The sequence below is a fragment of the Enhydra lutris genome, unplaced genomic scaffold, assembly GCF_002288905.1.
Source record: "Enhydra lutris kenyoni isolate GAN:26980312 unplaced genomic scaffold, ASM228890v2 scaffoldscaffold82, whole genome shotgun sequence".
Classification (NCBI taxonomy): Eukaryota; Metazoa; Chordata; class Mammalia; order Carnivora; family Mustelidae; genus Enhydra; species Enhydra lutris.
The window spans coordinates 828,080-855,859 of record NW_019154166.1 but is presented as its reverse complement, the minus strand read 5'-3'; the positions used below and the strand labels follow the sequence as shown (position 1 = coordinate 855,859).

General features: G+C 64.1%; 1 protein-coding gene across 1 annotated transcript; it reads left to right on the top strand.

Moving 5' to 3' along the window:
* The first annotated feature begins 5,895 nt into the window (after positions 1–5,895).
* Positions 5,896–26,413, top strand: LOC111161171 (WSC domain containing 1). Its single transcript, XM_022524716.1, has 8 exons — positions 5,896–6,570; positions 11,095–11,209; positions 12,257–12,441; positions 14,043–14,164; positions 21,166–21,325; positions 21,777–21,941; positions 23,717–23,917; positions 24,939–26,413. Exons 1-8 carry the CDS (start codon positions 6,144–6,146, stop codon positions 25,289–25,291), a joined length of 1,728 nt encoding a protein of 575 aa, XP_022380424.1. The 5' UTR covers positions 5,896–6,143; the 3' UTR covers positions 25,292–26,413.
* Positions 26,414–27,780: the final 1,367 nt, after the last annotated feature.

Below are 27,780 nucleotides of genomic sequence, written 5' to 3'. Positions count from 1 at the left end.
GGGGAGCCCCGTGACCCTCATCCTCAGCTGCACTCTCCCAAGTCTGGACAGGAGCACTTCCAGACTCCTCTGGAGGAACGCTTGCTGTGGGGTGAGGGGACCCCTCTTTGCAGCGGGGGAAGGAGCCCTGTGGGGTGTGGCCGGTGGCCTGCAGCATATCCGGCGGGAAGTGAAGGGCAGCCTGGATTACGCAGGAGGCCAGACCCCATCCTTTCCCTCCAATCTGTCTAATCAGGCAGAAGTGGATATTCTGGGCACCAGTGGGTCGGCCTGAGTCCCTGGCCAGGTCGGGTAAGGCCCGGTGCTGATGAGTGAGTATGGGGCCGGCTCCCTGGGGGTTGGCCTGCAAGGGCTCCCCATGCCTGGAGGCTGGGACTGAATCTTGCCGAACGGACGATCTTGCAAGGGCCGGGTCTCCCGCAGACACACCCGGTTTCCGCTCCTGCCTGGCTCAGACTGGGGGTGAGACCAGTCCCGGGAGCTCACGGTCAGGGCCCAGGCAGTGGGGACAGCACGGTGTTTCGACCGTCAGGGCCTTTATCCGAGAGAGGCCCGTGATCCTCACCCCCACCGGTGGGGCAGGCCGGCTCATGGGGGACACGAATGCATGAATCTGGCTGCGCCTACCCCCTCCTCGGGCCTCAAAGTCTTGTTTTCACACTGTTTCTCCCGATCTCTCCTTGCCGTGCCTGTCCTAATCACCGTGTTGACCCGCCGCCAGCACAATTACCGGAAGTGGGACGCTTTGGAGAACGTGGTTGGGGAGGAGCCGCCTGCCAGCGTGGATGTGAGAAGGGGATGGAGAACAGGCTGGGCTAATTTAGGGAGCCGTGAACAGGGCGCACCTGTGGCTGCCGAGGCCCCTTCCTTCTGAGGGGCTTCTTTTCTCTTGCCGCTGGAGCCCCTTGGCGATGTGAGTCCCTCCCAGAGGGCGACCGTCTTGGCCCGAGGGAGCCAGGAGGGTTTGGAGGGCGGGAGCGCCTGAGGCACCCCCTCCCATAGGGTGAGTCCCCTGTCCCAGCAGCTGCGGGAGCCAGAGGGGGCCGAGGCTGAGTCTGCGTGCTCCGCTCACTCGCCCGGGTTTATCCGAATCACTGAGGGCCTTGGATGACCCTCCAGGGGTGGCCCCCAAGTGGAAGAAGCACACGAACCAATGAACAAGTCGGGGTTCTGGAGGAGCTGTCTCTGCAGCCCGGGGCTCGAGCGGAGGGAGGTGTATGACGCGGCACCTCGGAAAGCATGGGTCTCGTGTCTCGTCTGTGACCCGGCTCTGTGGCCCCGACTCTGTCAGCAGCCAGGTCCCTATGACGGCCCGCAGTGACCCTGCCTCTAGGGTTTACGGGGAGCCTCCGCGTTCGCTGCCCGCTCTGCTCCTTTTGCACACGTGGTGCCGCGTGAGAGCATCTTTTGGTGTCTGTTGCGGCTCAGGAGGCCCCATTTGTACGAACCTCGGCGGTGGGTGGGAGGGACCGTCCTCTCTGGGCTCCGCGGTGAATGGAGTTTTGACCTTCCTCTTACGCTTTATACCTTCTTAATGACATTACTTATTTTGGACTTTCTCATGTAAGTCCTGCATCCAGAAGATCAAAGCATCTGCCTTTTCAAAGTCAGAGGGATCCCCACCCCATTCCCATTCCCGGACCTCGTCCCGCCCGAGGGCCCGGGGATTTGAATTCAGGGGGGTCCTTTCTCTCTTGGCTCTGAGCCTCCAAGGTGCAGAGGCACGGGGCCCCAGGACGTGGATGGCCACGGGCACGGATCTCCGGCAGGTCTGCCCTGTGCTCACCCCAGAGCTGGACAGGGGCCCTGAGTGTGTGTGGCCTTAGCGGGCTCCCAGGCTGGGAGGAGGAGTGGGCTGAGTAGCTCGCGACCCTGACCTGGGGCAGGACAAATCACCCGGACGCCGTTCACGGAGCATCCCATTCCAGCATCGACTCTGGGGGATCAGGAAGGCTTCATGGAAGAGGTGGCATGGAAGCTGAGCCTTGATGGTCACAGAGCATTTCAGAGTCACGCGAGGGGCCCCAGGGCTCCTGGCCAACGGAAGAGCGTGCATGAGGGGGCGTGGTGCGGCTCCCACGGGCCTGCGGACATGGTGCCTGGGATGTGGCCTTCTGCAAGGGGCCAGGAGACAGAGCGTCAGGCTGGGGAGCTTGGGCCTGGCCGCCAGGTCCTCGGGAGCCCCTGCAAACGGCAGTTATGATTGCGTGTTAGGAAGGTCACTTTCTTAGGTCCAGCCTTTTGGAGGGGGCAAGGTATCCAATGACGGGCCCTGAGCAGGGCAGAGGCAAGCCTGCTGGGGAGGTAGAAAGCAGAGGGAGCTAATTCAGAGCCCCGAGCCCCACTGGAGGCTCCCCAGTGCGGCCTCCTGGAGGTCCTGAGGCTGAGGACTCCCCTGTCCCCCCGTCGTGGAAGCTGGAGCTCAGGGCTGCGGGGACCCCACTGCCCATCTCCTGCAGGGCAAGCAGCATGCTGGGCCCCGTGCCTCTGTCTGCAAGCTTCTTGCCCCACTAAGAGAGTGCGGCTCTGAACCCCAAGGGTCCCTGTCCTCAGGCCGTGGTCACAGGGCTGAGATGCTTCTGGGCACACCTGGAGTCTTTCTCCCCTCACGTGTCACTGCCTATCCTTTCTGGGGGGGGGGAGGTGAGGGAGGCAGAGTCACCTGACCAAACCTCAGTGGCCCGGGGTTGGGCTTGGAACCCTCAGAGCTCTTTCTCCAGGCCCCAGGGGCTGCCGGCTCTCCTCTCCCTGCTGCCGCCCCCCCCACCTGCTCAGTCCCTGGGAGTCCCCCTCCCCCCCCCGCCCCCCCCTCGCCGAGCAGCAGGCGGCATCTGCCCGACATCCCTCACCTGCAGGCTCGGCACCTGCTGCCCCCTGGGACCTGGGCGGCAACACAGTACCAGGAGAGGACCCAGGTTTCCTGAGCCCCTGCCCTTGAGAGGGTCCTGCTTCCTCCTGGGACCCCCAGAAGACCCTGGGCCCCGTTACTCTCTCCTTCCTGGGAGGGGACGTGGGATCCCTCGTTCCTCCAGCCCCTGCTCTTCTCTGGGGTGCTGAGCCCCGCCCCCCCGGCTGACAAGGCCCCGGCCTCAGGCAGCAGCGTGTCCCCTCGTTCTTCTCTCCCTGGAGCACGTTGTTTGATGACAAGACGGGAGGTGCCATGTGGGGGAGAGCAGCCTGGGGGAGAATGGCCCAGACTCCCAGTGGACGGGGCACCCCAGGAGGCTGGAGCTCGCTCACAGGGCTGCATCAGGGTCACTAAGCTGGGGGCACGTGCCAGCCCAGTGGTCTGACCACAGGCCAGGACGGGGCAGGGCCAGGGGGCGGCCGCGGCCCAGCCTGGCTCCTCCTTCGTGCCGGGAGTGCTTTGTGGAGGGGGCACAACAGGGAAGCGGTTGCTAACAGCCCAGGGGCGGCTTCGAGCAAGGACAGGGTGCCAGGCCCACCCCAGGGATCCGGGGCTACGGGGAGGCGAGGGATTCCGGGAAACTGAATTCACCCGTGGGTCAGCTGCCAGGGACCCCTCCTCGGTGTTCATGACGGCGAGCACCAAGCTTTGTAGGGAACAGTTTTCCCTGTGGTTGGATCCACGGCCTTGCTGTTGGTCCCATTTCGCAGGTGAGGAGCCTGAGGCTCCATTCTGAGCCATGCCTTGCCCCATGGAGGTTTGGGGTGCCACGGGCACCACCGATGGTCTCTGGCCCGCACAGACAGGCTGTGGCTGGATGACCCCTAGGCATTGGCAGCTTGTGCCATGGGGCTGACCCTGGCTGGGCCGGGAGCTTCCGTGTAGCTGACCCTCCCCTGGCTACCCCCAGGCCTTGGCAAGTGTCCACCACCAGTGCCTGCCAGTAGGTGAGGTGTGCTCGGTGCCCGCCGCAAGGAGAGGTAGGGGTGACCGGGAGGTGTGAGGCTGGCCGCAAGGGTGGCAGGCTGCTTTAGAGGACGCTGAAAACGACCGGCCCTGCCTCAATGCCCAGACCCCTTCCCCAGACCAGGAGGCCCCTCTGGGAGGGGGTGACTCCAGAGGGCACTGTGGGGTCCGTGATCACTGGGATCCTGATCGATGGGCCCTGACGGCACCCGGCCCACCATACATGTTTCCCCACATTTCGGGCTGGGCCCCCAGCTCTGGGTTGGTGTCCCCTGAGGGCTCGGGGCTCCAAGACCCCACAGGAAGGGTGGCTTTCTAATATCAGGGAAGGCTTCTTGGAGGAGGTGACTCCTGGGCTCAGACGTGGAGGATACACAGGAATTCACTGAGCTAAGAAGGTGGGAGAGACAGAAGAGGCGCCAGGAGGGCATGCGCTGGTGGCGCCCTGGGGCGTGGGGCATGCGTGCTTGCACACGCATGTGACGGGAAGCCAAAGGGAAGGGCTGGGCAGTGGAGAATCCCGGGAGGGGCCTCGTGTGTCCCACTGAGGAGCTCAGAGTGTGACCCCAAAGCCACGGAGAGCTTTTGAGAGGGGTTTTGAGCCGGGGAGCACGGTGATCAGATTCGTGTGTTCAGAAGATCGCCCTGGCGGCCTTGTGGAGGACGGATTGGAGGTCCAGAGCTAGAGGCTGGGGGATCAGGCAGGATTTCTTGGGATTTTCTCTGTAGCGTTACAAATCTGACGAGGCTGGCTGGGGCGGCCCTGGCGCGCACCAGCTTAATGAGAAAGTAAGAGCTCAAGACAGGGCGAATGGCTTCCCGGCTCAGAGTTTAAATCCGGCTCCAGCTGCGGACAGAGGGCCTACCCCCGCGATCCCAGACCCAGCCCTCTCCGGGTCCTCGGGAGAGTTGAGCTGGAAAGGGCCGTGCTGGCCAGCGGGCTGCTCTGGATCTCTGCCTTGGGAATGCCAGGCCACAGGGGCCCAAACATTGTCTTTCTGCTCACACCAGGCCGGCTGTGCCCTTCACAGAGCAGCCATTGAGGGGCTGTGGGCCTGGCGGAGGTCCCGGGCCACGTTAGTCATGCTCCTGGGAGCTTTTCTTCCCAGGACAAGACTGTCCTTGTGCCGAGGGCCACCCTCACACCACGGCTTGGCTCCTGGCAGCTGCAGAGCCCCTGCCAGCCCCTAGCAGCCCACTTCAGAGGCACCGCCACCCGGAGACAAAGCCCAGCGTGAGAGCCGGGGGCAGCCCTGGGAGGCCGCGCTGAGCGCCTCCTGCTTTCCCGCTAGGGGCCCCAGTCTCCATGAGCAGGTGCGCGACCCCTCATCCTTTCCCGGGCTAGAGCCCACCAGGCTCTGCGAAGCAGTTCCCAGGACACAACTTCCAGGACCAACGCGCCCTGGGGAGGGCGTTGGCAGACTTTGTGCATGCATGGAGCGCCTGCTGCATACGCATGCCCTGGGCTGGGTACACTTGTGCACGCTGGCGTCCATTGCTGGCTGGGCCAGTTCCTAATTTACAGTTCAGGCCCTGAAACAGACCGTTTCAAGCCTTGGTTCCTCTGTTTGCTGACGGAACGACGTGGGAAAGTTCTTTTGCCTCCTTTTGCCTCATCTGTGAAATGGGGCTGTTCCACCATCTCCCTCTGGGCTGCCTTGAGGGTTGAACGAGATGCTAGGTCAGTGTTCGGCTCCGGGCATGGCCTGAGAGGATTCTCTGCGGAGCCACCTCTGTCCCTGGATGTCCAGGGCTGCTCAGGGGGAGGGGGCGTCATCCCCATTTTACAGATGGGGAAGCTGAGGCCTGAGGGGCTACCCAGGGACACACAGCCAGCTGGTCACGGAGCTGGGACTTGAGTCCTGCTCTCTGGGGCTCCTGCAGCACAGGCGTCCCCTTTGGGAAACAGAGGCCAGAGCAGGGGGCTCCTGACCCCGGCGCGGCGGCACCATGCCCCTCCCCTTGCATCTAAGCGTGCTCTCTCTGCTCTTCCAGATCCCCAGACAGGCGTGGGCATTGGCGGAGCCCAGCGATGGCAGAGTTGGTGACCCTGGGGCAGGAGCCACAGCCGCGGGGCCCCGCGGCCGGAGACGCGTGATGGTGTTCTTGGGGCACCTGCCGGAGACAGGCCAGGTGGACCGGGAGCCCCGAGGAGCAGAGGCCGGCCCCAGCATGCAGAGATGAGGCCTCTGGGGGCCCTGGCCTCCCTCCCGCCCGGGCGCTAGGAGCTGTGCCCAGGCCCCAGCCGGGAGCCCCGCCGCCCGGGGGTATGGCCAGACCCTTCTTCCGACCGCAGACGCTGCTGCGGCGCACGCAGGTCCTGCTGTTCCTCCTCACGGCCGCCTACCTGATGACCGGCAGCCTGCTGCTGCTGCAGCGTGCCCGCGTGGCCCTCCCGCCGGGGCCCCGAGCGCCCGGCCCCCTGCAGGCCTTGCCTGTGGCTGCCGTGGCACTGGGCGTGGGCCTACTGGACAGCAGGGCGCTGCAGGCCCCCCGCGTCAGCCCGGAGCTGCTGCTCGGCGTGGACGTGCTGCGGAGGCCCCCGGCCCGGCCCCGGCCCGGCCCCCGAGGGCTCCGGAGCCGGAACTTGGAGCTGCGGCAGCTGAGACGCCGCTGGTTCCAGCACTTCATGGGGGACCCCCAGGGGCCGCCCGCTCCGGGCCCCGAGGCCCCCAGGCCCATGGCCAGCAGCCGAGGTAGGTGCCTAGCTCTGGACCCCTTGGCGTGTTGGGGGGCCGCTCCCAGGAGCCCTGCCTGGGGCCAGGGGTGGCTTTCCCCTTCTCAGGCCCCACCTGCGGCCTCCAGACCACTGAGTTCTGCCCACTCACTGGCTGGGCAGGTCCCAGAACCCGGCCTCTGGGTTCAGGTGGACATCCGCTTGCGTCCTGATTTAGCAGCGACCTTGGACCCCTGACCTAATGTCCCCAGGTCCCTGGGGCGTAGAGACAGACATACCTAGCCCAGGGCTCGCGTGGGGATGGCATGGGACAGCAGGGAGGGCCCAGGGCAGTAGCCGGTCCCACGTACAGGTCCTCAGCCTCCCCCGATCACGGGCTGGGGGCCGTGTCTGCACAGCACTGTCTGTGGGTAATTCTGGGGCTCGCGCAGGCGGAGACCCCTGGGCCCGGGGGCCTGGTGTGCTTCCCGGCACCAGTCCCTGGTGGCTGTTCTTTTATTGTTAAACAGCTAATCATACGGCATTTGTGCTGCACTTGTAAATGACACGTTGATGGAAATACCCTGATGGTGACGTCCTCATCCTGCGGGGAAACATGGGAATGTGGGGATGCTCTGTCAGTTGCCAGGGTCACTCTCCTGGATTCGGTTCCCCAGAAGCTGTGCTCTGTTTGGGGTGTGACCCCAGGACACTGGCAAGGAGCAAGGAGGGAGCTGGGGAAGAGCAAGTGGCAGGGGAGGGACCGGGAGACATCTTGGAGTATAGCCTGGAGGTGGCGGGTCAGGAGGAGGGCCAGGCCTGGGAGCCTGGCTTCACTGCCAAGATAGTGAGACGATCCAGGGAAGAGGGAGGAGCCCCTGAGGCCCTCACGTTGGGGGAGATGACTGACGGTCAGTGAAGCCCAGAGGACAGTGTCCTTCTGTCTCCACAGAAGGAGGTTTCTCCTGAGGTCACGTAGATCAGAGCCCTTGCTGTGGGGTTCCTCAGCAAGCTCCCACCTAAGAATGAGGGGGACAAGAGGAATGGATTCTGCAGCTCACTGCACAGGCTGCCTTCTGTAAACTTGCCCCAGCTCTCCAGGAAGCTGGGTCTCTATGCAGACTATACCAGCGTGACGCGTTCAGACTAAAGTGTGAATGACTGACAAAGTCAACACAGAATGCTTGAGCAGCAGCCAGGGAAAGAGCACAGGTTTTGAAAACAGACCTTGGTATTGCCAGTCGCTGGCTCTGTGGCCTTGGGCAGATTGGCCAAAGGTCAATTCTTTATTTCTCCCTGTGCACCCTCCTCGGGGGTCCATGCACCAGTCTACCCTTCTCTATGCACTTGAAGAGCTCAGTCTGGGGGTGGACGATTGCCACACAGCAGCACCGAGGCCCAGATGAAGGTCTTTATGACCCGGCCAATGGGAGGAGAAGTATGGAGTGACCCAGTCTGAACGCCGGGGGCACCCCTTGTCTCCACGTCATCTCCCCCTGGCGAAGTGGTGGATGGGATGTTGTAGCCGCTGAAGAGATCAGGACCTCAGGGTCACGGGGCAGCAGTTCTGGGGCGATCGGGATGCTGACCGCCGTGAGCCCCTGGGGCGCCCTCCCCGCCTCCGTGCTGGCCGCGCTCGTCACGGGGCCCAGCGGCCCATGCGGGCCAGCTGCTGGGACTGCAGACAAAGAGGGCGGCTCTTTGCGGCCGGGCAGCCCGCCACGCTCCTGGAAGGGGCTCCTGTGTGGCGCGGAAGCGGCAGGAGGCCATCAATCACCAAGCATTTCATTATACCTTGGACAACATCCATAATGGAATAAAATGTCAGTAAGTTTACTAGGGGAGAAATAGTAACTTCCCCTCGCCAGTTTGTTTTTTATTGATAGTGATTTCCAAAGACATTCCAATATCTCCAAAGCCGTTGTTAGGAGCCGCACGGCGCGTCCGTGTTGACGCGCAAATGAACAGATGCGGAGTCACAGACAATAATGCGTCGCCTCCGTTTTCGCCGAAAGCAATAAATCCGCCTCAGAATGTGTCCCAGTGTGTCCCCCGGACGTCTTCTCTCCGCCGCACACCCTCGCTTCCGTCAGAGCTGGAAGAGCCAGTTGGTGATTTTCCAGCACAAAGGGCTCGCGGCTCTGCTGGGGTCCTGGGCCTTCTGCGCGCCCCGTGGTACGGCCAGCGGAGAGCCCAGCCCCGCGGCTCCAAATACTTCTTCCTCTCCCGCTCGTGGTTCAGGTCTCCCGCTGCTGTTTTCCAGTCCAGCGTCCAGCCGCCTGAGCACAGTGAGGGCACCAGGGGCACCCCGGTGGGCGTCCAGCACGGGTCCCACCCGCTGACTCAGGTCTCAGGGACAAAGGACTGGAGAGTCTGTGTCCTGATCGTTGTCGGGGTCAACGCAGCAGCCCCTCAGCAGCACCGCAGGCCAGGCCTCGCGCCAGACACCACCGCATGTTACCTCCCTCTCTCGACCCTCCCTGAGCCCGCGGGGCCGTCTGTCCCCACTTACAGGTGGGGAGGCCCAGGCCCGGCAGGGAGGGGGTGGCAAGGGCCCAGAGTCACGCCCCCTCCCGCCCGACTTGCATTCCACGCATGCCGTGGGCCCCTCGACACGTTTTTGGCTCGTTTCGCATGAAAATGACCCCTGAGCTTGTGTTTTGGAGCTTAATTGAAAGTTGTAATAGAATTTCTTCTTTGCTGTGCAACACACCGGGAATTTCTCAAAGGTTAGTTTTCCTCCACCAAGTACCTGGTCGAGGGTAACCCTTTATCCTGCTGCAGGGGGAGGGGTCTCAGGGGTCCTCACCTGTCTGTGACCCCAGGGGTGCTGGTGTCCTGAGCAAGAGCCAGTGCCCGTGGCTACGTGGCTAGCTGCCAGGCGTCCTGGGGCCAAGGGGACACGGAGGCTCACGGCCCTGCAGGCAGACAGTGAGGATGGTAAACTTTGCTCCCCGCCGCCCCCGGGTTCTGCCTCGGCAACCTTGGCTCAGTGGCGGAATCCCATCTCCGGGCACCTGCTCACCTCCCGCTGCTTATTCCGGGCCTGGGAGCTGTGTGCGGGGGGCCGGCAGGCCTGCCCCTCCTCGTGTCCAAGCTCCTGCTCACCTGCCCCATCCTTGCGGAGCCTCAGCCTGGTTCTGGGGGCCCCGACCTACTGTGGCACAGGGTGCTGACCGTGTGCGGGGCACAGCGGGACCCCGTGGACACAGGGCACGTGGGTATAAGAGCGTTTTAACACCAGCAGTTACTGAGAAGGGCTTGGGCATTGGCGAGCGTTTCAGATACAGAATGTCCGAATCTGGAGAAAGGAGAGGCCGTTGCAGGCTGGTGGTCCGTGGCAGGCTGGCGTGGTCGGGGATGCCCGATGAGGATGGGCAGGAAGCAGACCGTGGGCATGATCAGGGAACAGGCACAGGTCCATGCCAGGGGCAAGAGGAAGGGGCTTGGGCGGGATGGGGCAGGTGGTGGACCTTAAATCCACTGGACAGTTAGGGAAACTGAGGCACAGAACGTTGTTGTGATGTAGCCAAGGTCAGAGGCAGAGTTAGGTGTAATGTTCACAGACGGGACGATTGCTCCCGGCTTTGTCCCCGGGAATGAAGGTGGGAGACATGCTTCTCCAAACCCCCCAGCGGGCGGCCCTGGGCTCCTGCTCTGGGCCGGGATCCCGGCAGGAACACAGCGAGTGACGTCTGCCCTCAGGGCACCGGGATTGGGGGGTCAGGGTGCCATTCCTCCAGCTGTGGGGCCGCCCTGGGCTTGTTACCCCCCAGTGGCAGCGTGTGCTGCATGGATGCCCTTCCAGACGTCCTCGGGGCGGCGGGCAGTGTCTGTGCCAGGGGCGCCCCGTCCGCGTCTCGGCCCAGCCACCGGCGTAGGACTGGGAGAGCTCCTGCGCCACGTGGCAGTGTGTGCACGTGGCCCGGTGCGCTGGCTCTGTGCTTGTGCTCTCTGGCTTCCCTGCATGTGTCTGGGAGTCCCCTCTGTGTCAGTGACGGGGAGGGCGCTTACCTGTCATGCGGGGTCAACACGTGACCGCTTGGCGGGTCCCATCCCCCAGCGTCCCCGGCACTGTCGAGTCCCATGTGGATGGCTCCCTTACCGCCTGACTCGCTGCGTCCATGCCTCCAGCGACAGCGGCTCCCCTCCCCCCACCCGGGATCGCAGATTTTTCTTGAGATCCTGTTCCCGTTTGCAAGATGCTCCTTATTCTAGTGAAGGTCAGACTTTCCATAACCGATTTCCTCCCTCTGGACCATAGGTTACAGGACCTGCCCCGTCTGCACCTTCGTGGGGGTGGGGGAATGGGCGGGGATGGAGACGAGGGTCCCGGGAGGCGAGGTGGGGCTGGAGGAGGACGGGGCTGCTGTTCAGGCCACTGCCAGCTCCTGGCAGGTGTGTGTGGGGACAGCGGGCTGTCCGGCGTAGGCGTCTGGGAGCGCCGGGGGTAGGTGCGGCCTCACCGGGTGCCCTGGGCCCTCCGAGGGTCCCCCCCGAGGGTGGGTATGTGACAGGACCGTCCCGTCCCCCGCCTGAGCCTCCGCTGTGTTCCCATCCTCAGGCACGTACGTCGGCTGCTTCAGCGACGGCGGCCGGGACAGAACCCTGAAGGGCGCCGTGTTCTTCGACTTGAGAAAGATGACTGTCTCCCACTGCCAGGACGCGTGCGCTGAGCGGTGAGTGAGAGCCCCGGGCCGCAGAGTCTACCTCCGGATGAGGGGGCGTGTGGCTGCGGGGGGCGTCTTGCTCTGACCGGAGCTGGATGGATCAGCAACCCCCGGGGGCACAGAGGACGTGATGCGGGCTCACGACTGTGCCCGGGGAGCAGGCCGCCATGTTAGCGGGTGGTTTTCCTCTCCTGAGCCTCGGTTTACTTGTGTGTTCAGACTCTAGTAGAAGGCTTGGCTTCATTGCCATCTCTTCCGGGAAGACCTCCAGCTTGGTCATGATCCGTTACAGAGAAACTGAGTCTGGAACAGATAGGATGGGTCCCGGCTCAGCCTTGCAGCATAGACCGAGTAGAAAGTGACAGCAACTCAGTCCCCTCTACCTCCCCAGCAGTTCGGGGAACAGACTTGCAGGTAGACAGCGACTGTCGGGCCCCATGGCCAGCCGGTGGGCACAAACGGTGATGAGGGGCACAGGGGTTTTCAGTCCTCGGAGCCGGGGACGTGAATGCGCTGGCCTGTCTCCAGAGCTGGCGTCCGTGTGGCCCGCGCTGGGGCCCGTCTGCCGTCTTTCCTCCCCCATGCTGGGGCCCTGCCTGGTACGTGCAGGTGGGGAGCGGCCCTGGGCGGAGGCCTGGCGGCCGGTGTTCCAGACTCGTGCTGGCCCAGTGGGGACCAACGTGAGCCTGGTGCTGGAACCATCCACGGCGGGAGTGCTGCATCCCAGGAGCTGACCGGTGTCCCGAGTTTGGGCTCCCGTCCTCTGGTCCTGAGAGCCTGTTCACAGCCCGCCACGGCCTCGGGCCCTCTGTTCCCGCGGTGGGGCCTCGGGACAGAGCTCTCAGTCAGGCACGAGTGGGGCTGATCAAACTAGATTATCATGAAGGACGGCCTGCTCCCCGCCAGCCGGGGGGCCTCTAAGTCGGGCTGAAGACCAGCCCCTATGGGCAGCTGTGGGCCGGCCACCGCGGCCCTGGCCTCCCGACCTGACCCTGACCTCAGTCACCGCTGCCGTGGGGCCGGGGCAGCGACTCAGCGGGGCCACTCTCCCTGCAGGTCCTACGCGTACGCGGGCTTGGAGGCCGGGGCCGAGTGCTACTGCGGGAACCGGCTCCCGGTGACCAGTGTCGGGCCCGAGGCGTGTAACCACGAGTGCAAAGGGGAGAAAGGCTCCGTGTGCGGGGGCGTGGGCCGGCTGTCCATCTACCGTGTGGAGGAGCTGCCGCCCGGCTCCAGGAAGCGTGAGTGTGCCCGCCTCTCCCTGTGCTCCGTCTCCCACCTGCAGCCCTGCGTCCTCAACACGGGCAAGAGCTGGCGGCCTCCCTTCCCTGCCAGCCTCACTGGAGGGGCTTGCGTGGTGGGCGCAGGGGCGGCCGAGGGCTGTGTGGGTTCATGGCCTGCAGGACAGACACGCTCACCTGGGGGTCTCGCACGTTCTGTGTGGCCGCAGAGGCCCTGGGCTGTCCCCGGGCATGAGGGGGCCCCGTGCCCTGGACAGCAGCCTCCCCCCATGATGGCACAGACGGAGGCAGCCGGTGCCACTGGGACCACCAGCCCATGGCAAGTCACACCGCTCCTCACGGGTCCATCCCTTCTGGGCACTTGCTGGGCCCACTGGCGCCAGGACTGCAGAGCACTGGCCCACCTGACAGGCTCCCAGACTCCAGGCCTGGTCCTGTTCTATGGTCGTGCATGGAGACGCCACCCGGGGTGCTGGCTGGTGACGGGGTCTCCACACTATTGAGGCGGGAGGGCAGAGTGGGCACAACAGCGAGGCTGCCGCCTAAGCAGCCCTGATGAGTGTGGCCAGAGTGCAGGCTGTCAGAGCCGGAATGTTCCAGAAGGCCCAGCAGCCAGGACCCCACTCGGAGCTGTACTACTCCACCTGGGCTGGAAGACAGCTTGTGGGCTCAGGGAGCCTTCCTGAGGCTGGCGGGAGTTTGGGTCTGACCCTGCAGCACAGCAAGGGGCCGTGGCGGCATTTCACGTTTCTGGATCTACTTTTCTCCTCATGCCTGCACGGCAGGGATGTAGAATTTTCCGGAATATCAGCCTCTTGGGTGGCCTAATGCAGATCTGTGGAAGAAAGGAGGGATGGGGCGAGGACGGACACCATCCCCCAGGAGCTGGCGAGAGAAGGAAGGTGGGATGGAAGGGGGGATGGACACTGTCCCCCAGAGCTAGTGAGAGAAGGAAGGGGGACGGACACTATCCCCAGGGAGCTGGCAGGAGAAGGAAGGAGGGACGGGGGTGGGGGGGGACAGACGATCCTGCGGAGCTAGTGAGAGAAGGAAGGACGGACAGTGGGGGGGAATGGACACCATCCCCCAGGAAGTGGTAGGAGAAGGAAGGTGGGGACAGACACCATCTCCGGGGAGCTGGCAGGACAAGGAAGGATGGATGGAGCGGGGGGATGGACACCATCCCCCAGGAACTGGTAGGAGAAGGAAGGAGGGACAGAGGGGGACAGACACTATGCCCCAGGAGCTGGTGGGAGAAGGAAGTGGGTGATGGATACCATCCCCAGGGAGCTAGCGGAAGGAAGGATGGATGGCGGGGAGGGCAGACACCATCCTGCAGAGCTGGCAGGAGAAGCGGCCTGAGGTCAGCAGCTGCAATGACGTGGTCCCTTGTTGGTGACCGTGGTGGCGAAGTTCGGGTGCCCGGGGTCTCAGGAGCCTGGCCCGCTACACGCCGTCCAGAGCGGTCTGCTGTCTGGCTTGAAACCCGCCCCGCTGACTCTGTTTTCCACTTTCCAGACCCCGAAGCCACCGTTTCCCCCTGACAGGCACCAACAGCCAGGGGCACTGTGTCTCAGCAGACACCCGTTCTGTCCCCACAGGGAGGACTGTCACGTACCGTGGGTGCTTCCGACTGCCAGAGAACGGCACCCACACCTTCCCGGACTCCCTGGCACAGGCCAACGCGACGGTGGACGCGTGCTCGGGGTTTTGTTCCCAGAAGGTGAGGCCAGCTGTGACGTGTGCGTGTCTGTGGTGGGCTGCACGGAGCAGGGGCCCGGGCCAGGCGCAGGTTTGGGATGGCTGCGTGGTCTGTGCTTGCGTGGGCACCCCAGGCTGGCCGGGGTGCTGTCCGCTGGGCCGCGAGGCTGGAAGGATCGTGCCTTCCCCGATGGCAGGTGTCACACTGACTGGGCTTGTTAGTGGGACGTGCTGGCTCGGGCTTGGGGAGAGTGGACGGCTCATTGGTTGTGCCCATGGACAAGGCTGGGTGCTGAACCCGGCATCAGGGCCAGGGTCACACGTGTGTCTTTGGCTCAGCCGGGGCTTGGAGACGATTCTGCAGAGGGCGGGCGGGGCGCCGAGGCCTCCGTCCCATCCTCGTGCGGGAGCTCTAGGTGGGACATGGTGGTCAAGGCCAGGTGGGGCTGGTAAGCGACGGGACCCCCAGAGTGCTGAGGTCTGGGGTGCTGTCCAGTGGCCCACATGTGGGCCCCAGGGCATGGCAGTAGGCTGAGGTCAGGGCTGCTCCCCTGTGCTGGGGACTGTGACAAGAGGCCATGTAACGGGATGGGGCTAAGACGGGAGTGTCCTTGTGATGGTGGCGCATATGTCCTTGTTCCTCCGGCAGTGGCCACACCCCTCGCCACGTAGGAAGTCACTCTGCCCTCCTGACGGCCATGCCTGGTGGGTGCTGAGACATGCTGTGATTGTAGGTGAGGAAACAGAGGTGGAGAAGGTCATGCATGCTGCCCAAGGTCACCCATCCCCTATGTGGGGGAGCTGGGATTTGGACCCAAGCAGGCCCTCTGGTTCTGACCTAGCTGGTGGCTCAGAGCTGCAGGAAGTGGGCTTCTGGGGACGCGGGGAGCCTGCCCTCCCTGGTGTCTCTTGAGATGCGCCCATCAGAGCTGAGACAGAGCCTTTCCTGCACTTTCCAGCCCAAGCCGCAGCCTTTGGAGTGGGTCTCTGTGGCTCTAGCATTTCAGGGTGTCTGGGGTGTCCGTGGGGCGTCCGGCTAGGGCCCGTGTTCCCATGCTCCCCACGTGGGAGCAGAGCTGTGGGTGGAGGGCCATGTGCACCTGCTCAACATGGCCCTCCCAGGGCTTCCGCACACCTGCCGGAGGTCCGCAGCCCCGGGAGCACCTACTGCCATCGCCAGTCCAAGGAGCTCGACGGCACCCGACCTGGCCGCCTCCATCTGCAAACGTGGAGGTGCCCCACATGCCGGGTGACCCTCTTTACTCTCCTGGTGCTCCGAGGGGGACACGCTGCCCCCCCACATGCTGCCTGAGCCAGCGGGGGTTGTGGCTGTGGGAGCAGGGGCCCGTGCCATCGGGACGATGCCTTGGTTCCTGCTGAGCAGTGCTGGGGGAGGGGACGGGTAGCTCCTGTTCCTCATCCGGTCAGTCTCGGTCGGGCTCAGGGACCGCTCTGTCCTGGCACGGGCAGCACTTTCCCCATCTTGGGCTCCATCGCGCAGATGTCCTGTTGCTTACGCAGCCCTTCCCCCACTGGGGAGCACTTCCGTGGTTTTCTGTGTCCCGCTTCCACGAGCCCCCACGCGGAGCCAAGGCTGGGGTCGGGCTGGGCTTCTCGAGTGCCGGTCTGGGCCAAGCACCGTCGGGGGCGTTTGTGGCCCCAGAGGGGACGTCTCCACCGTGGTTTGTGGGTTGGTCGTGATGGTTCAGGAACACCATGATGTGGCCAGACAGAAGGACACGAGAGGCACCGTCAGTGCCATGACCGTCTGACCACCGGTGCGGGGCTCGGCCAATGTCATGTGTGTCTGAGCACAGAGAAGCCATTTGGTCTGATATTCTGCGGCCGTAGGGACAGACCTGCCCTGTGTCCATGCCTGGACCTGGGATGGCAGACGTGGGGCCGGCGAGGGGCTCCAGCACTGTGGGCAGACGGGCTGCTGGCCCCTGACGCTTCCACAGGGATCCCGCATGTGGCCAGAGGTCCCCTCTCCCTGCTCCTAGTCTGTCGGAGGGCGAAAACGAAGGGAGACAGTGTGAGCTCTTCCTGTAGACGGCTGATGGCTTGGGCCGGTCTTCTCGGGCTTTCCCGTGGCACTGACCCGGCTTGTTCCCTGCACCACGGCTGTTCTGCCGGACCCACCTGGATCCTGCCAGGTGCAGGCTGTCCCTGGGTGGGGGAGGGGTGCTGCCTCTGCAGCCGGCCAGCGGCAGGGCAGTGAGCGTCTGGGTTTTGTGAATTAAGCCCCTGGACGTGGGCTTAAGGAGGGAGGTTTTTCCCTTTGCTAAAATGCTCGCTGGTCCTGTCGGCCGGTGACAACCTGGCATAGCCTTGGGGTTCTCTCACGATTTTGGCCGTAAACCTGTCAACGTTGCACCATGTGTGTCTTCAGAGAAAGTTTATTCTTCTGGGGGTGGGTGTCTCTAAAGGTAACACATAACTATTTTAGAAAATTTGGAAAACGTGAAATTAAATGAGAACTCATCAGTGACGGTACCGCATCAGAGGACACCACCAACGGCATCTCACATCTTCAGGTCCTCTGTTTGACGGGCATGTTGGTGGGATTCGCATCTTTAAAACTGAATCGTTCAGGGTACGTGGGTGCTCCGCCAGTAGAGCGTCCGACTCTCAGCTCAGCTCAGCTCATGGTCTCGGGGTCGCGAGATCGAGTCTCGCCTCGGGCTCCGTGCTGGGCACGGCGGCTGCTTAAAGAAAAAAAAGGGATCTCTCCTTCCATTTTCCTTTGTTCCACGTGTCCCTCGTGGCATGAGCCCCCATCCCGCCCACTCTGGGCTCTTTCTTCGTGGCTATGAGCCACGCTGCCGTGAACATTCCCGAAGGTCAGCCTTTCAGCGGCCCGTAATGCTCTTCTTGCGTCATCACACGTGGAGTCACTGGTGTGAGGGACTCGTGTGTCTCCTGCATCACTCGTGAGACTTCAGGTGTGTTTCCAGAAGCGAGTCACGTGGCTTCATCCCGAAGATGGTGGAAGGTGGCTTCAGAGTCCGTGACCTGGGTTTGTGTCTCTTTGCAGACACATCCTTGCCTTGTGGTCCTGGCCAGTCTCGTGGCCCTGAGCTGTGGCATTCTCACTGATTCTCACGGATGCTGTTCAAAGCCGTGGGTTTCCGTGGCAGGGGGAGCGTGAGCTGGTCCCGGCTCCGGGGCTGCCTCCCCGACCACACAGCTCCTACTTTGCAGCCCGACGGCAGGGGCGTTGTGTCAGCAGAAGACACGCGCTTGGTGATGCGCTCTGCGGACGGGCTCTGGTTGACCATGATGCCCACCGTCCATGCCCATCCCAGCAGCCACCACCCCCGGGCACCTTCTTTCATTCTGGGTGTGCATGTCCAGAGCGGCCTCGGAGTGAAGGGAGGCAGGAGATCGGTGAAGGCAAGCTCCGTGCTGGTTTGCAGATTTCACCAAAAACCCCCATTTCTGTGAGTGTGTCCATGGAGTTGAGTGTGGTCTTGGGCAGCCCTGGGCTGCTTCTGCCCCCGATCAGTCTCACGGTCTGAAGTCTGGGCTGCTCGGCACCTGCTTCCTCACCTCAGTTTGCCCTCCTAAAGCCCGAAGTTCTGATCTCTGACGTTTTTGTGATTCTCTATAATCCTGGGGACTGACCGCAAGAAAGGCGCTCAAGGAGGACAGAGACAGACGGGTCTGCTGGGACGTCCACTCCCTGACCTGTGGCCATGAACGTGCCTTTGCAGGGGGACTCCCGGGACGGGAGGGCCCAGCCACTGCTACCGTCAGGACCCAGCACCAGACTGAATCACTGTGCCTGCGGCAGCCACCAGGCCCAGGCTCTGGATGCAGTTCCGGTTGGAGACCTGTCTCCCTACCCCGTCCCCTTGTATCCCTCCGATAGAAACGGTCTCACATCTGTGTCCCCCTCCCACCTCCCCTTCTCCAACCGTTGAGAAGATGGTGGGGGTGGGGGGAGCAGGGAAGCTGGCAGAGAAAGTTTCATCAATATTTAATTTTTATGGAAATCATGTCCTAGAAATCCCCGAGGGGTTGGAAATTGTCCTGTGTTTTCAGAATCCAGTTCTGTTCTGTTGTAAATAAAACCGCATTACTGTCCGCGCTCCCCCGTGCTCCGCACGCACCCGGAACCTGACGGTTTCATCCACTCAAGGAAGAGGAGGGGCTTGGGTTGCTGGTGGGGTGCGACCCCCACAGAGGTGGCCACTGGTAGAGGGACACTTCCTTTTGGGACCTGGTCCTGCTGGCGCTCGTGAGGGCACAGCAGACAGAGCCCAGACGCGTGGGGTGAACGGACGCTCCATGGTGTCTGCACGTCGACCACAGCTGCTGGTTCCTCCACGGGGATCCAGCGTGGGCACACGGATTTCTGAGGGGAGGGAAAGTCTGCTCCAAGGGACGACCGCGGAGCACGAGTTGGAGCTGCGGCTGACTGCAGGAGCAAACGGGACCCAGTGATTCCCACGGGCTGAACCAGAGGGAGGGCTCAGCAAAGGGATGGGGTCTCGTGGGGGTGCGAAGGGTGTGGTGGTGTGACCCAGGGTGGCTAGTGAAGGCCTCTCAGGGAAAGGGGCTTGAATAAGGGGGAGGTCTGGGGGCAGGACGTTCCAGGCAGAGAGAACAGCAGGTGCAAATGTCCTGAGCTCTGCATGTACCAGTGGTGCATGGCCAAGGACTGTAAGGACCCCAGCGTAGAAGGTCACCACAACTGCCCGAACAAAGTGCCACAGACAGGGGGCTCGCACTTCTCGGGGCTCTGGAAACCAGAAGCCCAAGGTGGGGTGTCATTGGGCTGGTTTCTTCTCAGGTCTCGTGGGCTCACAGACGGACATCCTGTACCTGTGTGTTCATATGGTCGTCTGTGTGTGTATCCGAATCTCTTTTTATGGCCACACCAGTCGGATTGGCTCGCACCTGCCATGGCCCCATTTTAACTGGATTCCTTCCTTAGAGACACTGTCTCCGAATACAGCCGCATCCTGAGGTGGGGGAAGGACGTGGGCTTGGGACAGCGGCCGAGTGGTGCAGAGAGATGGCTGGGGGCTCCGCCGGTGCTGCTTCATGGCCCGGTCCCGGCCCCAGCCCGACATGCCAATGCGGGCCTCGCTGCGGTGCCTGAGGGTGTGGCCAGTGGGGGGCTGGGCTGCTGTGGCCATGGGCAAGTCTGACAGGTGCAGTGGGGGTGGGGCTTCCGACCTTCCGGGCATGGGGACCTTGGAGAGGAGCCTACGGGCAGAGTGTCAAACCCTCAGGTCCCCCAAGCATGGGGGGAGGCAGTGGAATCCTGAGAGATGAGAAGGTGCTCGCAGACAGGGAAACTGAGGCTTGGACGTGTCAGGGTCAGTGTCGGGATCTGATGGGCTACACGCCTGCTGCTTCCTCCCTGGTCCCTATGCCCAGGAAGCCCGGACACCCTGAGCTACTGCCTCCCCCGTCCTCCGAAAATCCTTGCCTCAAGCCTTGTACAGAAAAAGCATGGGGACCGGGGCTCTGGTCCCAGGGGAGAAGACAAGCTGGGGAGGAGGCCAGAGGGAAGCCAGGTCCTCCCCCTCTTCCAAGCCAACAGCTGAAGGACTTGTCTGTTTTATAGAGACTAGCATTCTGGATGGGGCCCCCGGGCTGTTTAAGGGCTTTTCCTGCATGGGGGGGGCTTGGTGCTGTAGCAACGATGGGCATGGGTAGTGGGATGCATGGTGGGGTGCGCAGGGGTGCGTGGTGGGATGCGCGGGGGTGCGTGGTGGGGGCATGCGGGGGTGCGTGGTGGGGCATGCGGGGGTGCATGGTAGGGTGCGTGGTGGGGCACACGGGTGGTGGTGGGGGCACACAGGGGCACGTGGTGGGGGGGCACAGGGGCGTGTGGCGGGGTGCGCAGGGGTGCGTGGTGGGGGCGCGCAGGGGCGCCTGGTGGGGGTGTGCAGTGTCAGAACAGCGCAGGGTCTAGGCTTCTGTCCCCACGCGGCAGCTCAGCTCGCAGAGGGACAGGGCTAGGACCCTGGGAGCTCCCGGCAGGGGTGCAGCAGCCTGTGGGTGTCCAGGAGGAGGAGGGAGGCGGGGAGAGGCTCTGGTAGGGGTGCAGGGCACTGGGGGGCACACGCCTGAGCACAGGAGCCCCCCACAGGCTCTGCATCGCCCCCCCCACCATGGCTGGGACGGGCGACTTTCTGGACGCAGAGATCCTCACTTTGCCAAGCCACACTCGGAAAACGCTATTGATTTTTCTTTTCTTTATTTATTTACGAGATTTTCACTGTGAGCAAAAAATAAAAAGGTCTGTGTGGCGCTGCCTCGGCCTCCCGCCTCCCTCCCTGCCACCTCCCTCCCTGCATTTCCATTTGTAAGAGGCAGGGGCAGGCAGGATGACGGGGCTGGGTATCCTGGAGCACCCGCGTGCCGTGCCCCGTGCTGGGCCGCCCTCATCAGGGACGTGCGAGTCCCCTGATTGCCCATGTTCGGTGGTGAAGCACAGAGAGGCTTGGCAGGTACCTTGCCCGAGGTCGTCCAGCACCCAGCGGTCTCCTCTGTGGGGGCAGAGGGAGCAGGGAACGAACCCCACACAGGAGGCCAGGGGCCGGCCTCACCGCGAGGCGCTGCCCCACCCCTAATCCTGGCAGAGCTGCAGGGACTTCGGGAATGTCCTAGCCTGCACCCCTTGCCCCTGCAGTTGGGTTGGGCTGGTCTCCTCCCCAGGGAGCCCCATCGGAACGCCAGAGCTCCCTTCAGGACGCAGTATGTGCACTCACCTGCCCCATCCTGACCCTCGCACTCACTGGCTCCCACAGACACCCCGCCCCGGGTGCCCGGTCCTCGCTGCACTTCCCGCCGGGCCCCCAAGGTTAGCCCGGGCCTTCCTCACTCTGACTGTTGTCGGGTCCCCGGCCCACTCTGAGCTGCTGGGGGCAGAAGTCACGTCCCGTGCATCCTGCCTCCCTTGGGCTGGCGCGGGAAGGATGGGCACCATCTGTGCTGATGCGAGCCGGGAGGCCTGGCCCCAGCGGGCACCCCACATGCTTCTCCCCCCTTGCTCCCTGGCAGGAGTTCCCCCTGGCCATCCTGCGGGGCTGGGAGTGCTACTGTGCTTACCCCACACCTCAGTTCAGCCTCCGGGACGCCGTGGACAGTGCACTGTGTGGCCAGGAGCCCAAGGCACAGAGGCTGGCCGAGTACTGTGCGGTTTACCAGACGCCCGTGCAGGGTGAGTTCGGTGCTTGGGGCACAAGGCGTGCGGGGCCCTCCCCCATGTCTGTCGCATGTGCTCTCTGGGCATTGGGAGAGACCAGTGCGGCTGCGTGCGTCCTGGGGTGGGGAGGGGAGGCCACCACCGTCCCTGGAGGCTGGGCACGGGATGTACCTGGCCTTTCCCTGAGTGTCGGGACGGAGGTGCTTTGAGGAACAGCAGGAGAGCCGCGAGGTGGGGCCCCACCACCGTCCAGCAGAACCTGGAATGTTCTGCACTGTGTGGGGAGCCAGGGCTCGCTGCCCGGGCTGTGGGAGGCCTCGTCATCCCCGGAATTCTCTTTGGGCACAGGCTTGGGCGGCCACCCCCTACCCCCCCGGGCCTGCCTCAGTTTCCCCATCAGTGAAACAGGAGTCTGCGGGCGGTGGGTCCGGGTGGGGCAGTCGGTGGTCAGCTTCTGGCCTTTCAGACACTCGCTGCACAGACCGGCGGTTCCTGCCCACCAAGGCCAAGGTGTTTGTGGCTCTGTCAAGCTTCCCGGGAGCTGGGAACACGTGGGCGCGGCACCTCATCGAGCACGCCACCGGCTTCTACACAGGGAGCTACTACTTCGACGGGACCCTGTACAACAAGGGTGAGTGAGGGCCGAGGGGCCTGGAGTCCCAGGGCCGGCCCCGGGGGCCGGGGAACCAGCATTGCAAACACGCTCCCAGCCGTGCAGCCGGCCCGGGACTTGGGACATCCATCCCCACAGCTTGCGTGCCCATGCTACGACCACTTTCCGAATTTCTCGTCATTGTCAGAACCCGCGGTAATTCGGTGAGACGTCATCGGCTCATTTGTCGGATGTTCTGTGAGGCCAGAAGGAGCTCCTCAAAACGCTGTGTTTTCAAGATGGTGCAAAGCCCCCCGAGTTGTGTGGCCCCTAGTCTCTCCCTGCAGAAGCAAGGGGCCTTCCTGTCCTGAGTAGGAACGAGAACCCGGCCAAGCGAGGGGCTATTGGTCTGCGGTCAGGTGTCACCCCTGTTGCGTCCAGGTTCCTGACTGGACTGTGGTTTAGGAAGGGAAGCCCAGGCCCACAGCGTCCTCAGCTTGGCAGAGGGCTCTGGTTGGGTGGGAGAAGCCAGGAAAGCTGGTCATTCATCCTTAATTCCTGAGTGCTACCCGCCCCCCCAGTGGGGCGGCCGGATGATCTGTCCCGGGGTCCTGCCTGCTGTGGCTGGCGCCCATGGAGTCCTGCAGCACGGGCTGCTGGTCACCTGCTCGTCTAGAGGGTCTGCACAGCTGGCGGTCTTGTTCTGCAAGTGGCCCAGGGGCTCAGTTGCTGGCGTGGCCATGTGTGATGGCCCCAGAGGTTCCCCCTGTGAGGCTTATGGGACTGGTGCGGGGTGGCCGCTGGCCTCTGCACCAACCCCCCAGTGACACGCATGGGCACCCCGTCTGTCCTGGGCTACTGTGGCCCATGGGACACACAGAGCAGCCGCTATGGGGACAGCCCGATGGACTTGGGGTGCTGGGGACCCAATCCCAATCCTGATCCCATGTTTACAGCCTGTGGTCTGGCTCCTCTTTTCCTCGTCCCAGTGCTGGGCAGTAGGAGCCCCGGCAAAGGCTGGCGGTTGTTAGGCCTGGGGCAGAGATCCGCTTGAACTGTGTTGGGTTCCAGGAGGCAAACCCGCCTCAGAGGAGCCTTGTTCCCAGCATCAAAGAACCCGGCCCCACCTGCTGCGCCTTTGCGTGCCACCCCCTGCCTCTGCTTGTTGCTGTGGTTGTCCCCAAGAGCCCAGGAGACACGCATGCTCGTTTATGGAGCACGGGTCCCTGGCTGGCGGACCCCAGACATGGCGGGACATGGCCGGAGTCTAGGTTCTGGGGCACCCCTCCTGGGGTCCTTCTGTGACATCTGGCTGTACCCCCTGACCGGCCCCAGACTCCTAGTTCCTGGGAGGCTCTGTGCTCCGTGGGACCGCATGTGGAGCCCCTCCATCGCCAGCACAAAGGCCTCCACTGAACGAGCCCACAGTGTCTTACTGACCCACACGTGACTCTGTTACGGGTGGGAAGGGCTGGGACCCCGCCACAGGACCCCGGGGTCCACCGCCGGGCGGGGGCTGGAAGCCCGGCCTCACGGGGACACCTGCACCAGGTGCCCAGAGCCCCGTGCTGCCGTGCGATCCTGGCAGGTATCCTGCCCACTCTGAGCCACGCCTGCGGCCACGACTCACTCATGGGATGTCAGCGACGCTCGCGGGAAATCGCCGTGCAGACGCCCACACGCACGCGCCTGCAGGTTGTAGAGGGGCGTCAGGCCCCGTCCCTAGACTTGTGGGGTCTCCTGGAGGTGCACTCAGCGTTGCTGGCTGCCACGGCGGGGTCCACCACCGTGCTCAGGCCCCCGTCTCCCTGCAGGGTTCAAAGGCGAGAAGGACCACTGGCGCAGCCGGCGCACCATCTGCGTGAAGACCCACGAGAGTGGCCGCAGGGAGATCGAGATGTTCGACTCGGCCATCCTGCTGATCCGGAACCCATACCGGTCCCTGGTGGCCGAGTTCAACCGCAAGTGTGCTGGGCACCTGGGCTACGCGGCCGACCAAAACTGGAAGAGCAAAGGTGGGCAGAAGGGAGGCGGGGGAGGGCAGCTCTTCTGTGCAGACACCCGGCCCGGCCCTGCCCGGACTCGGCCGCTGCCCCCCGCGGTGTGGCCGGGACACGGGTCCAGGTGGCGAGCGTTGGGACGCTGAGCGGTCAGAGGGCAGCAGGTGTGGGGCTGTCAGGCAGGCAGGCCCGTCCCCGCAGACCCTGCCCGGCAGACATCCCCGTCGCCTCCAGCCCACCCTGCCCCTTGCTGGCGCCCCAGGAGCAGGAGGCTGAGCTCTGGTCCCTCCTCGGCTCCCAGGGGCCTCAGTTTACCCACCGGAGACACCAGGGCGGTCCCTGTCTGAGGGTGGTCGTGAAGACCAGGGAAAGCGAAGGGTCCCCACGCCATCCGAGGTGGCGGGATGGTCACAAGCTGTGTTTGTTGATATTGGCACCGTCCCCACCAAGACAAAAGCCCCAGCACATGTCTCAGTTTGCCGGGACAGAGCTCTCACGGATTGATCCTCCCCGAACGTTGCCGGCTGCCTGGAGACGTCACGGGGTGGACTGGCCACCCCCATGGGACGTGGTGGGCATCAGGCAGGGACCTCGCTCACTTAGCTTCACAGGAGGACCTGGGCGGGCGCTCGGGCCTACGCCCGTCCTCGTGGTGCCCCTGCTCGTCCCTGTCACCTGGGGCAAGGTGAGCGTGGATGAGGGTCACCCATCCCCCCCATGATGAACACCGCTGTGCCGCGTGGGCCCCGTGGCTCTCCCTGCCCTGGCATGAGCCCCGAGGTCAGGGCGCTCACTGTCCACGAGAGAGGGAACCAGCTCCCTACACACACGCCGCATCTCTCCTCATGTGGGGCTGCACGGCCACCGACGCAGACGTGGCCCGATGTACCAGGCTGGCCCCGAGGTGCCGCTCTTACTGCCCGTGGGCCGTCAGGAGGGCCTGGTCCGAGGGGCCGCCTGCCCTGGTCGGCCTCCTCCCCGGCTCCCCGCCCGCAGCGCCTGGGAGGCGGGGCCGACCTGCACGTCTCTCCCGCAGAGTGGCCGGACTTCGTGCGCAGCTACGCAGCCTGGTGGTCCTCGCACGTGCTGGACTGGCTGCGGTTCGGCAAGCGGCTGCTGGTGGTGCACTACGAGGAGCTGCGGCACAGCCTGCTGCCCACGCTGCGGGAGATGGTGGCCTTCCTCAACGTGTCCGTGAGCGAGGAGCGGCTGCTGTGCGTGGAGAACAACAAGGAGGGCAGCTTCCGACGGCGTGGCCGGCGCCCGCACGACCCCGAGCCCTTCACCCCCGAGATGCGGGTGCTGATCGACGGCTACATCCGGACGGTGGACAAGGCGCTGCGCGACCACGGCGGGGCCGGGCTGCCCGGCGAGTACGTGCCCAGATGACCGCCCAGCTGCTCCGCCCACACCACCCAGATGCTGCTCCTTGGGCCCGGCTGCCGGAGCCGCCAAGGGGCCCCCGCGCTCACAGACCCGCCGCACGCGCCACTGCACGCTTGCGGGGACCCCCTCGGACTTGGCACGCCGGACCGCGTGCATGCTGGGCTCCCGGTGCGGCTCTCCTGCTTCCCGCTGCGGGCTTGCTGGCCGGGGTACTTGCCCACTGGTGCGGGGCTGGGCGGGCATCAGCACTGTGAGCAGCGAGTACCGTGGCATGGGCGTGAGCTCACGGAGGCTGCTGGACCCTGTGACCCTAAACGGCACATCTGACACCCTGTGAACATCTGTGGTATGGCCACCAGGCCCCCGCGACCACAGCCCTGCATCTCCCTTCTCCATAGACCGGCTGGCAGCTCAGAGTGGAGCCTCCCCCCCATCCCCACGCTGCACACTGATCTCAGGACCTGCCACAGCTCTGTGCACCCCCACTACCCCGTCCAACATCAGCAAGCCGTGGAGGAACCCCCTTGCCTGACTTTTTCCTCCCATGTCCTAGAGGCAGGGTGTGGGGCGAGCGGGCATGGGGCAGGGAAGGGCTGGCCTCTAGAGGGAGCTTGGGGTGCACATGGGGAGACCCAGGAAGGATGGGTCTTGGTGTCACTTGGACCGGTGACCCCACCCACTTGGCCATGTCCCCCATCCACACAACCGTTGGGGGAGGGGCCACGGCCAAACCCTCTGAGTTCACACACACCCCCATCCCCTGCTGCTGGGTCCCTTGGCCACATCGCCACACCCTCTGTCTCTGTGGGAGCCTGCCGTCTTTCCCACTCGTTCACCCCGGAGGGAGGGTCCTCACGAGCGCAGTGGGCTGCTGTGTGCTAGCTGGCCGGTGGCTGGGGGGAGCGGTAGGAAAGCCGCCCACCCCAGCTCACAGCCTCAGGGGGCAGAGGAGGGGTGGTCACAGAGGGGAAGAAACCCAGTAGCAGAGGACTGTGCTTGCCATGCAGGCTCAGGGTCACCGTACGGGCTGGTCTGGAGGGATCTATAGGAATTACCCCAGCAGAGCCGAGGGAAGGACCTCTAGGCAAAGAGAACAGTGTGTGCAAAGCTCAGGGGCTTGGAGAACAGGGGGATGGGCTGTGGGGCGCGTGTGTCTGAGTTTCTGCAGCCGGGGTGGAGTGGGTGGGTGAGGACAGAGGTGGGGACACAGAGAGGGACCATCCTCAGCCACCTGGTGCTCAGCCTGGAGGGACAGAGCTCCCTTCAGGGGTACCTCGGGTTCAGAATGAGGCTGCGCTACCAGGTCTCCAGTGGGGGGGGGGTTGGATCCCTGCCAGGTGGACGATGGTGGATGGGCCCCTCGACAGCTTCTCCAGGTTTGGGGTGACGGTGGCAGGGCCCCTTGGTCTGCCCTCCTGCAGCCTGAGCCAAGCTGCCCCAGGGGAAGAAAACTGGGTGAGAGATTTGGGGAAACCAGGGTTGGAACGTCCCGACCCTGCACTCCCCCCAGCCCCGGGAAGCCGAGAGCCACCATGTGAGAGCCGGTGGGGTGGAGGGCCTGTCGGGCTGCCCTTCCTCGGAGGGAGGCCTCCACACCCGTCCCCGCCGAACCCATCGCGGTGCTGAGCCTGTCCTGGGCCGTCCCACAGCCGCTCTCGGCTTAACGCTGGCAACACTTATCAGCACGGCCCCGGCTCCGCGGTTCCCTCTGGGAAGGCCCCTGACGAAACTGTTTGTCTGGAGTCGTAGAAAGAGGTGAGGCCTGCCAGGGGGCCCCACCTGCCATGGAAGGTGGCCCAACGGTCCCTGCACACACACCCCCAAGCAAGCCTAGAGTCTCGACAGGATGGAGAGCTGGATGCAGGCTGCCTCCTGAGCCAGGCTCCCAGCTCTGGCCCTCACTCTTCCCGGACTTCGGGGAGAAGACCCAGACGCCGGGGAGGCTGGGAAGGGCAGAGGTGTGGCTGAAGGGCCAGGCCCACTGACCCTTGGGCCTCCCACCCTCCTGCCCAACCCAGAATCAAGACAGCATCAGCCAGACTCCCGGTAGCTGGTCCATTTCCTGCTGCAGGTGTGCAGAGAACCTCCTTTCCTTCCCGGGGAAGAGCTGGTCGCTCTGATGGCCTTGTGGTTTACAGGGCACCTCAGCCAGACCTGCAGCTGAGTAGAAAGATGGGGTCAGTGTACACGCAGGTCACGCTGAGTCGGTCCACATGGTCAGGTGCCCTACAGGGGGCTGGTGCTCCTGGGTGTCTGATGAGCAAAGACATGCAAAGGCCCTGTGGCTGGTTCTTCCTGTGGGAGAGCCTGGAGGCACGGGAAGGGCTCTGGCTGTCCGTTTGTGCAAGTGAGGCCTCCTGGAACTCTCAGCTTCTCCATCAAGCAGCCCGGGCGCAAAAGCCAGTGTGAATCTGGGGGAGAGTTGTGAGAAAACCCCACTTCTGCAGATTCCAGTTTTAACGGCGAGGCCACGAAATCACACAGACCTGGGT

Excerpts from the sequence above, each read along its gene's own strand:
- LOC111161171 (XM_022524716.1), top strand. The coding sequence starts at position 6,144 with ATGGCCAGACCCTTCTTCCGACCGCAGACGCTGCTGCGGCGCACGCAG. Across the intron at positions 11,210-12,256 it reads CAGGACGCGTGCGCTGAGCG|GTCCTACGCGTACGCGGGCT; the intron begins GTGAGTGAGAGC and ends CTCTCCCTGCAG. Across the intron at positions 12,442-14,042 it reads GCCGCCCGGCTCCAGGAAGC|GGAGGACTGTCACGTACCGT; the intron begins GTGAGTGTGCCC and ends CTGTCCCCACAG.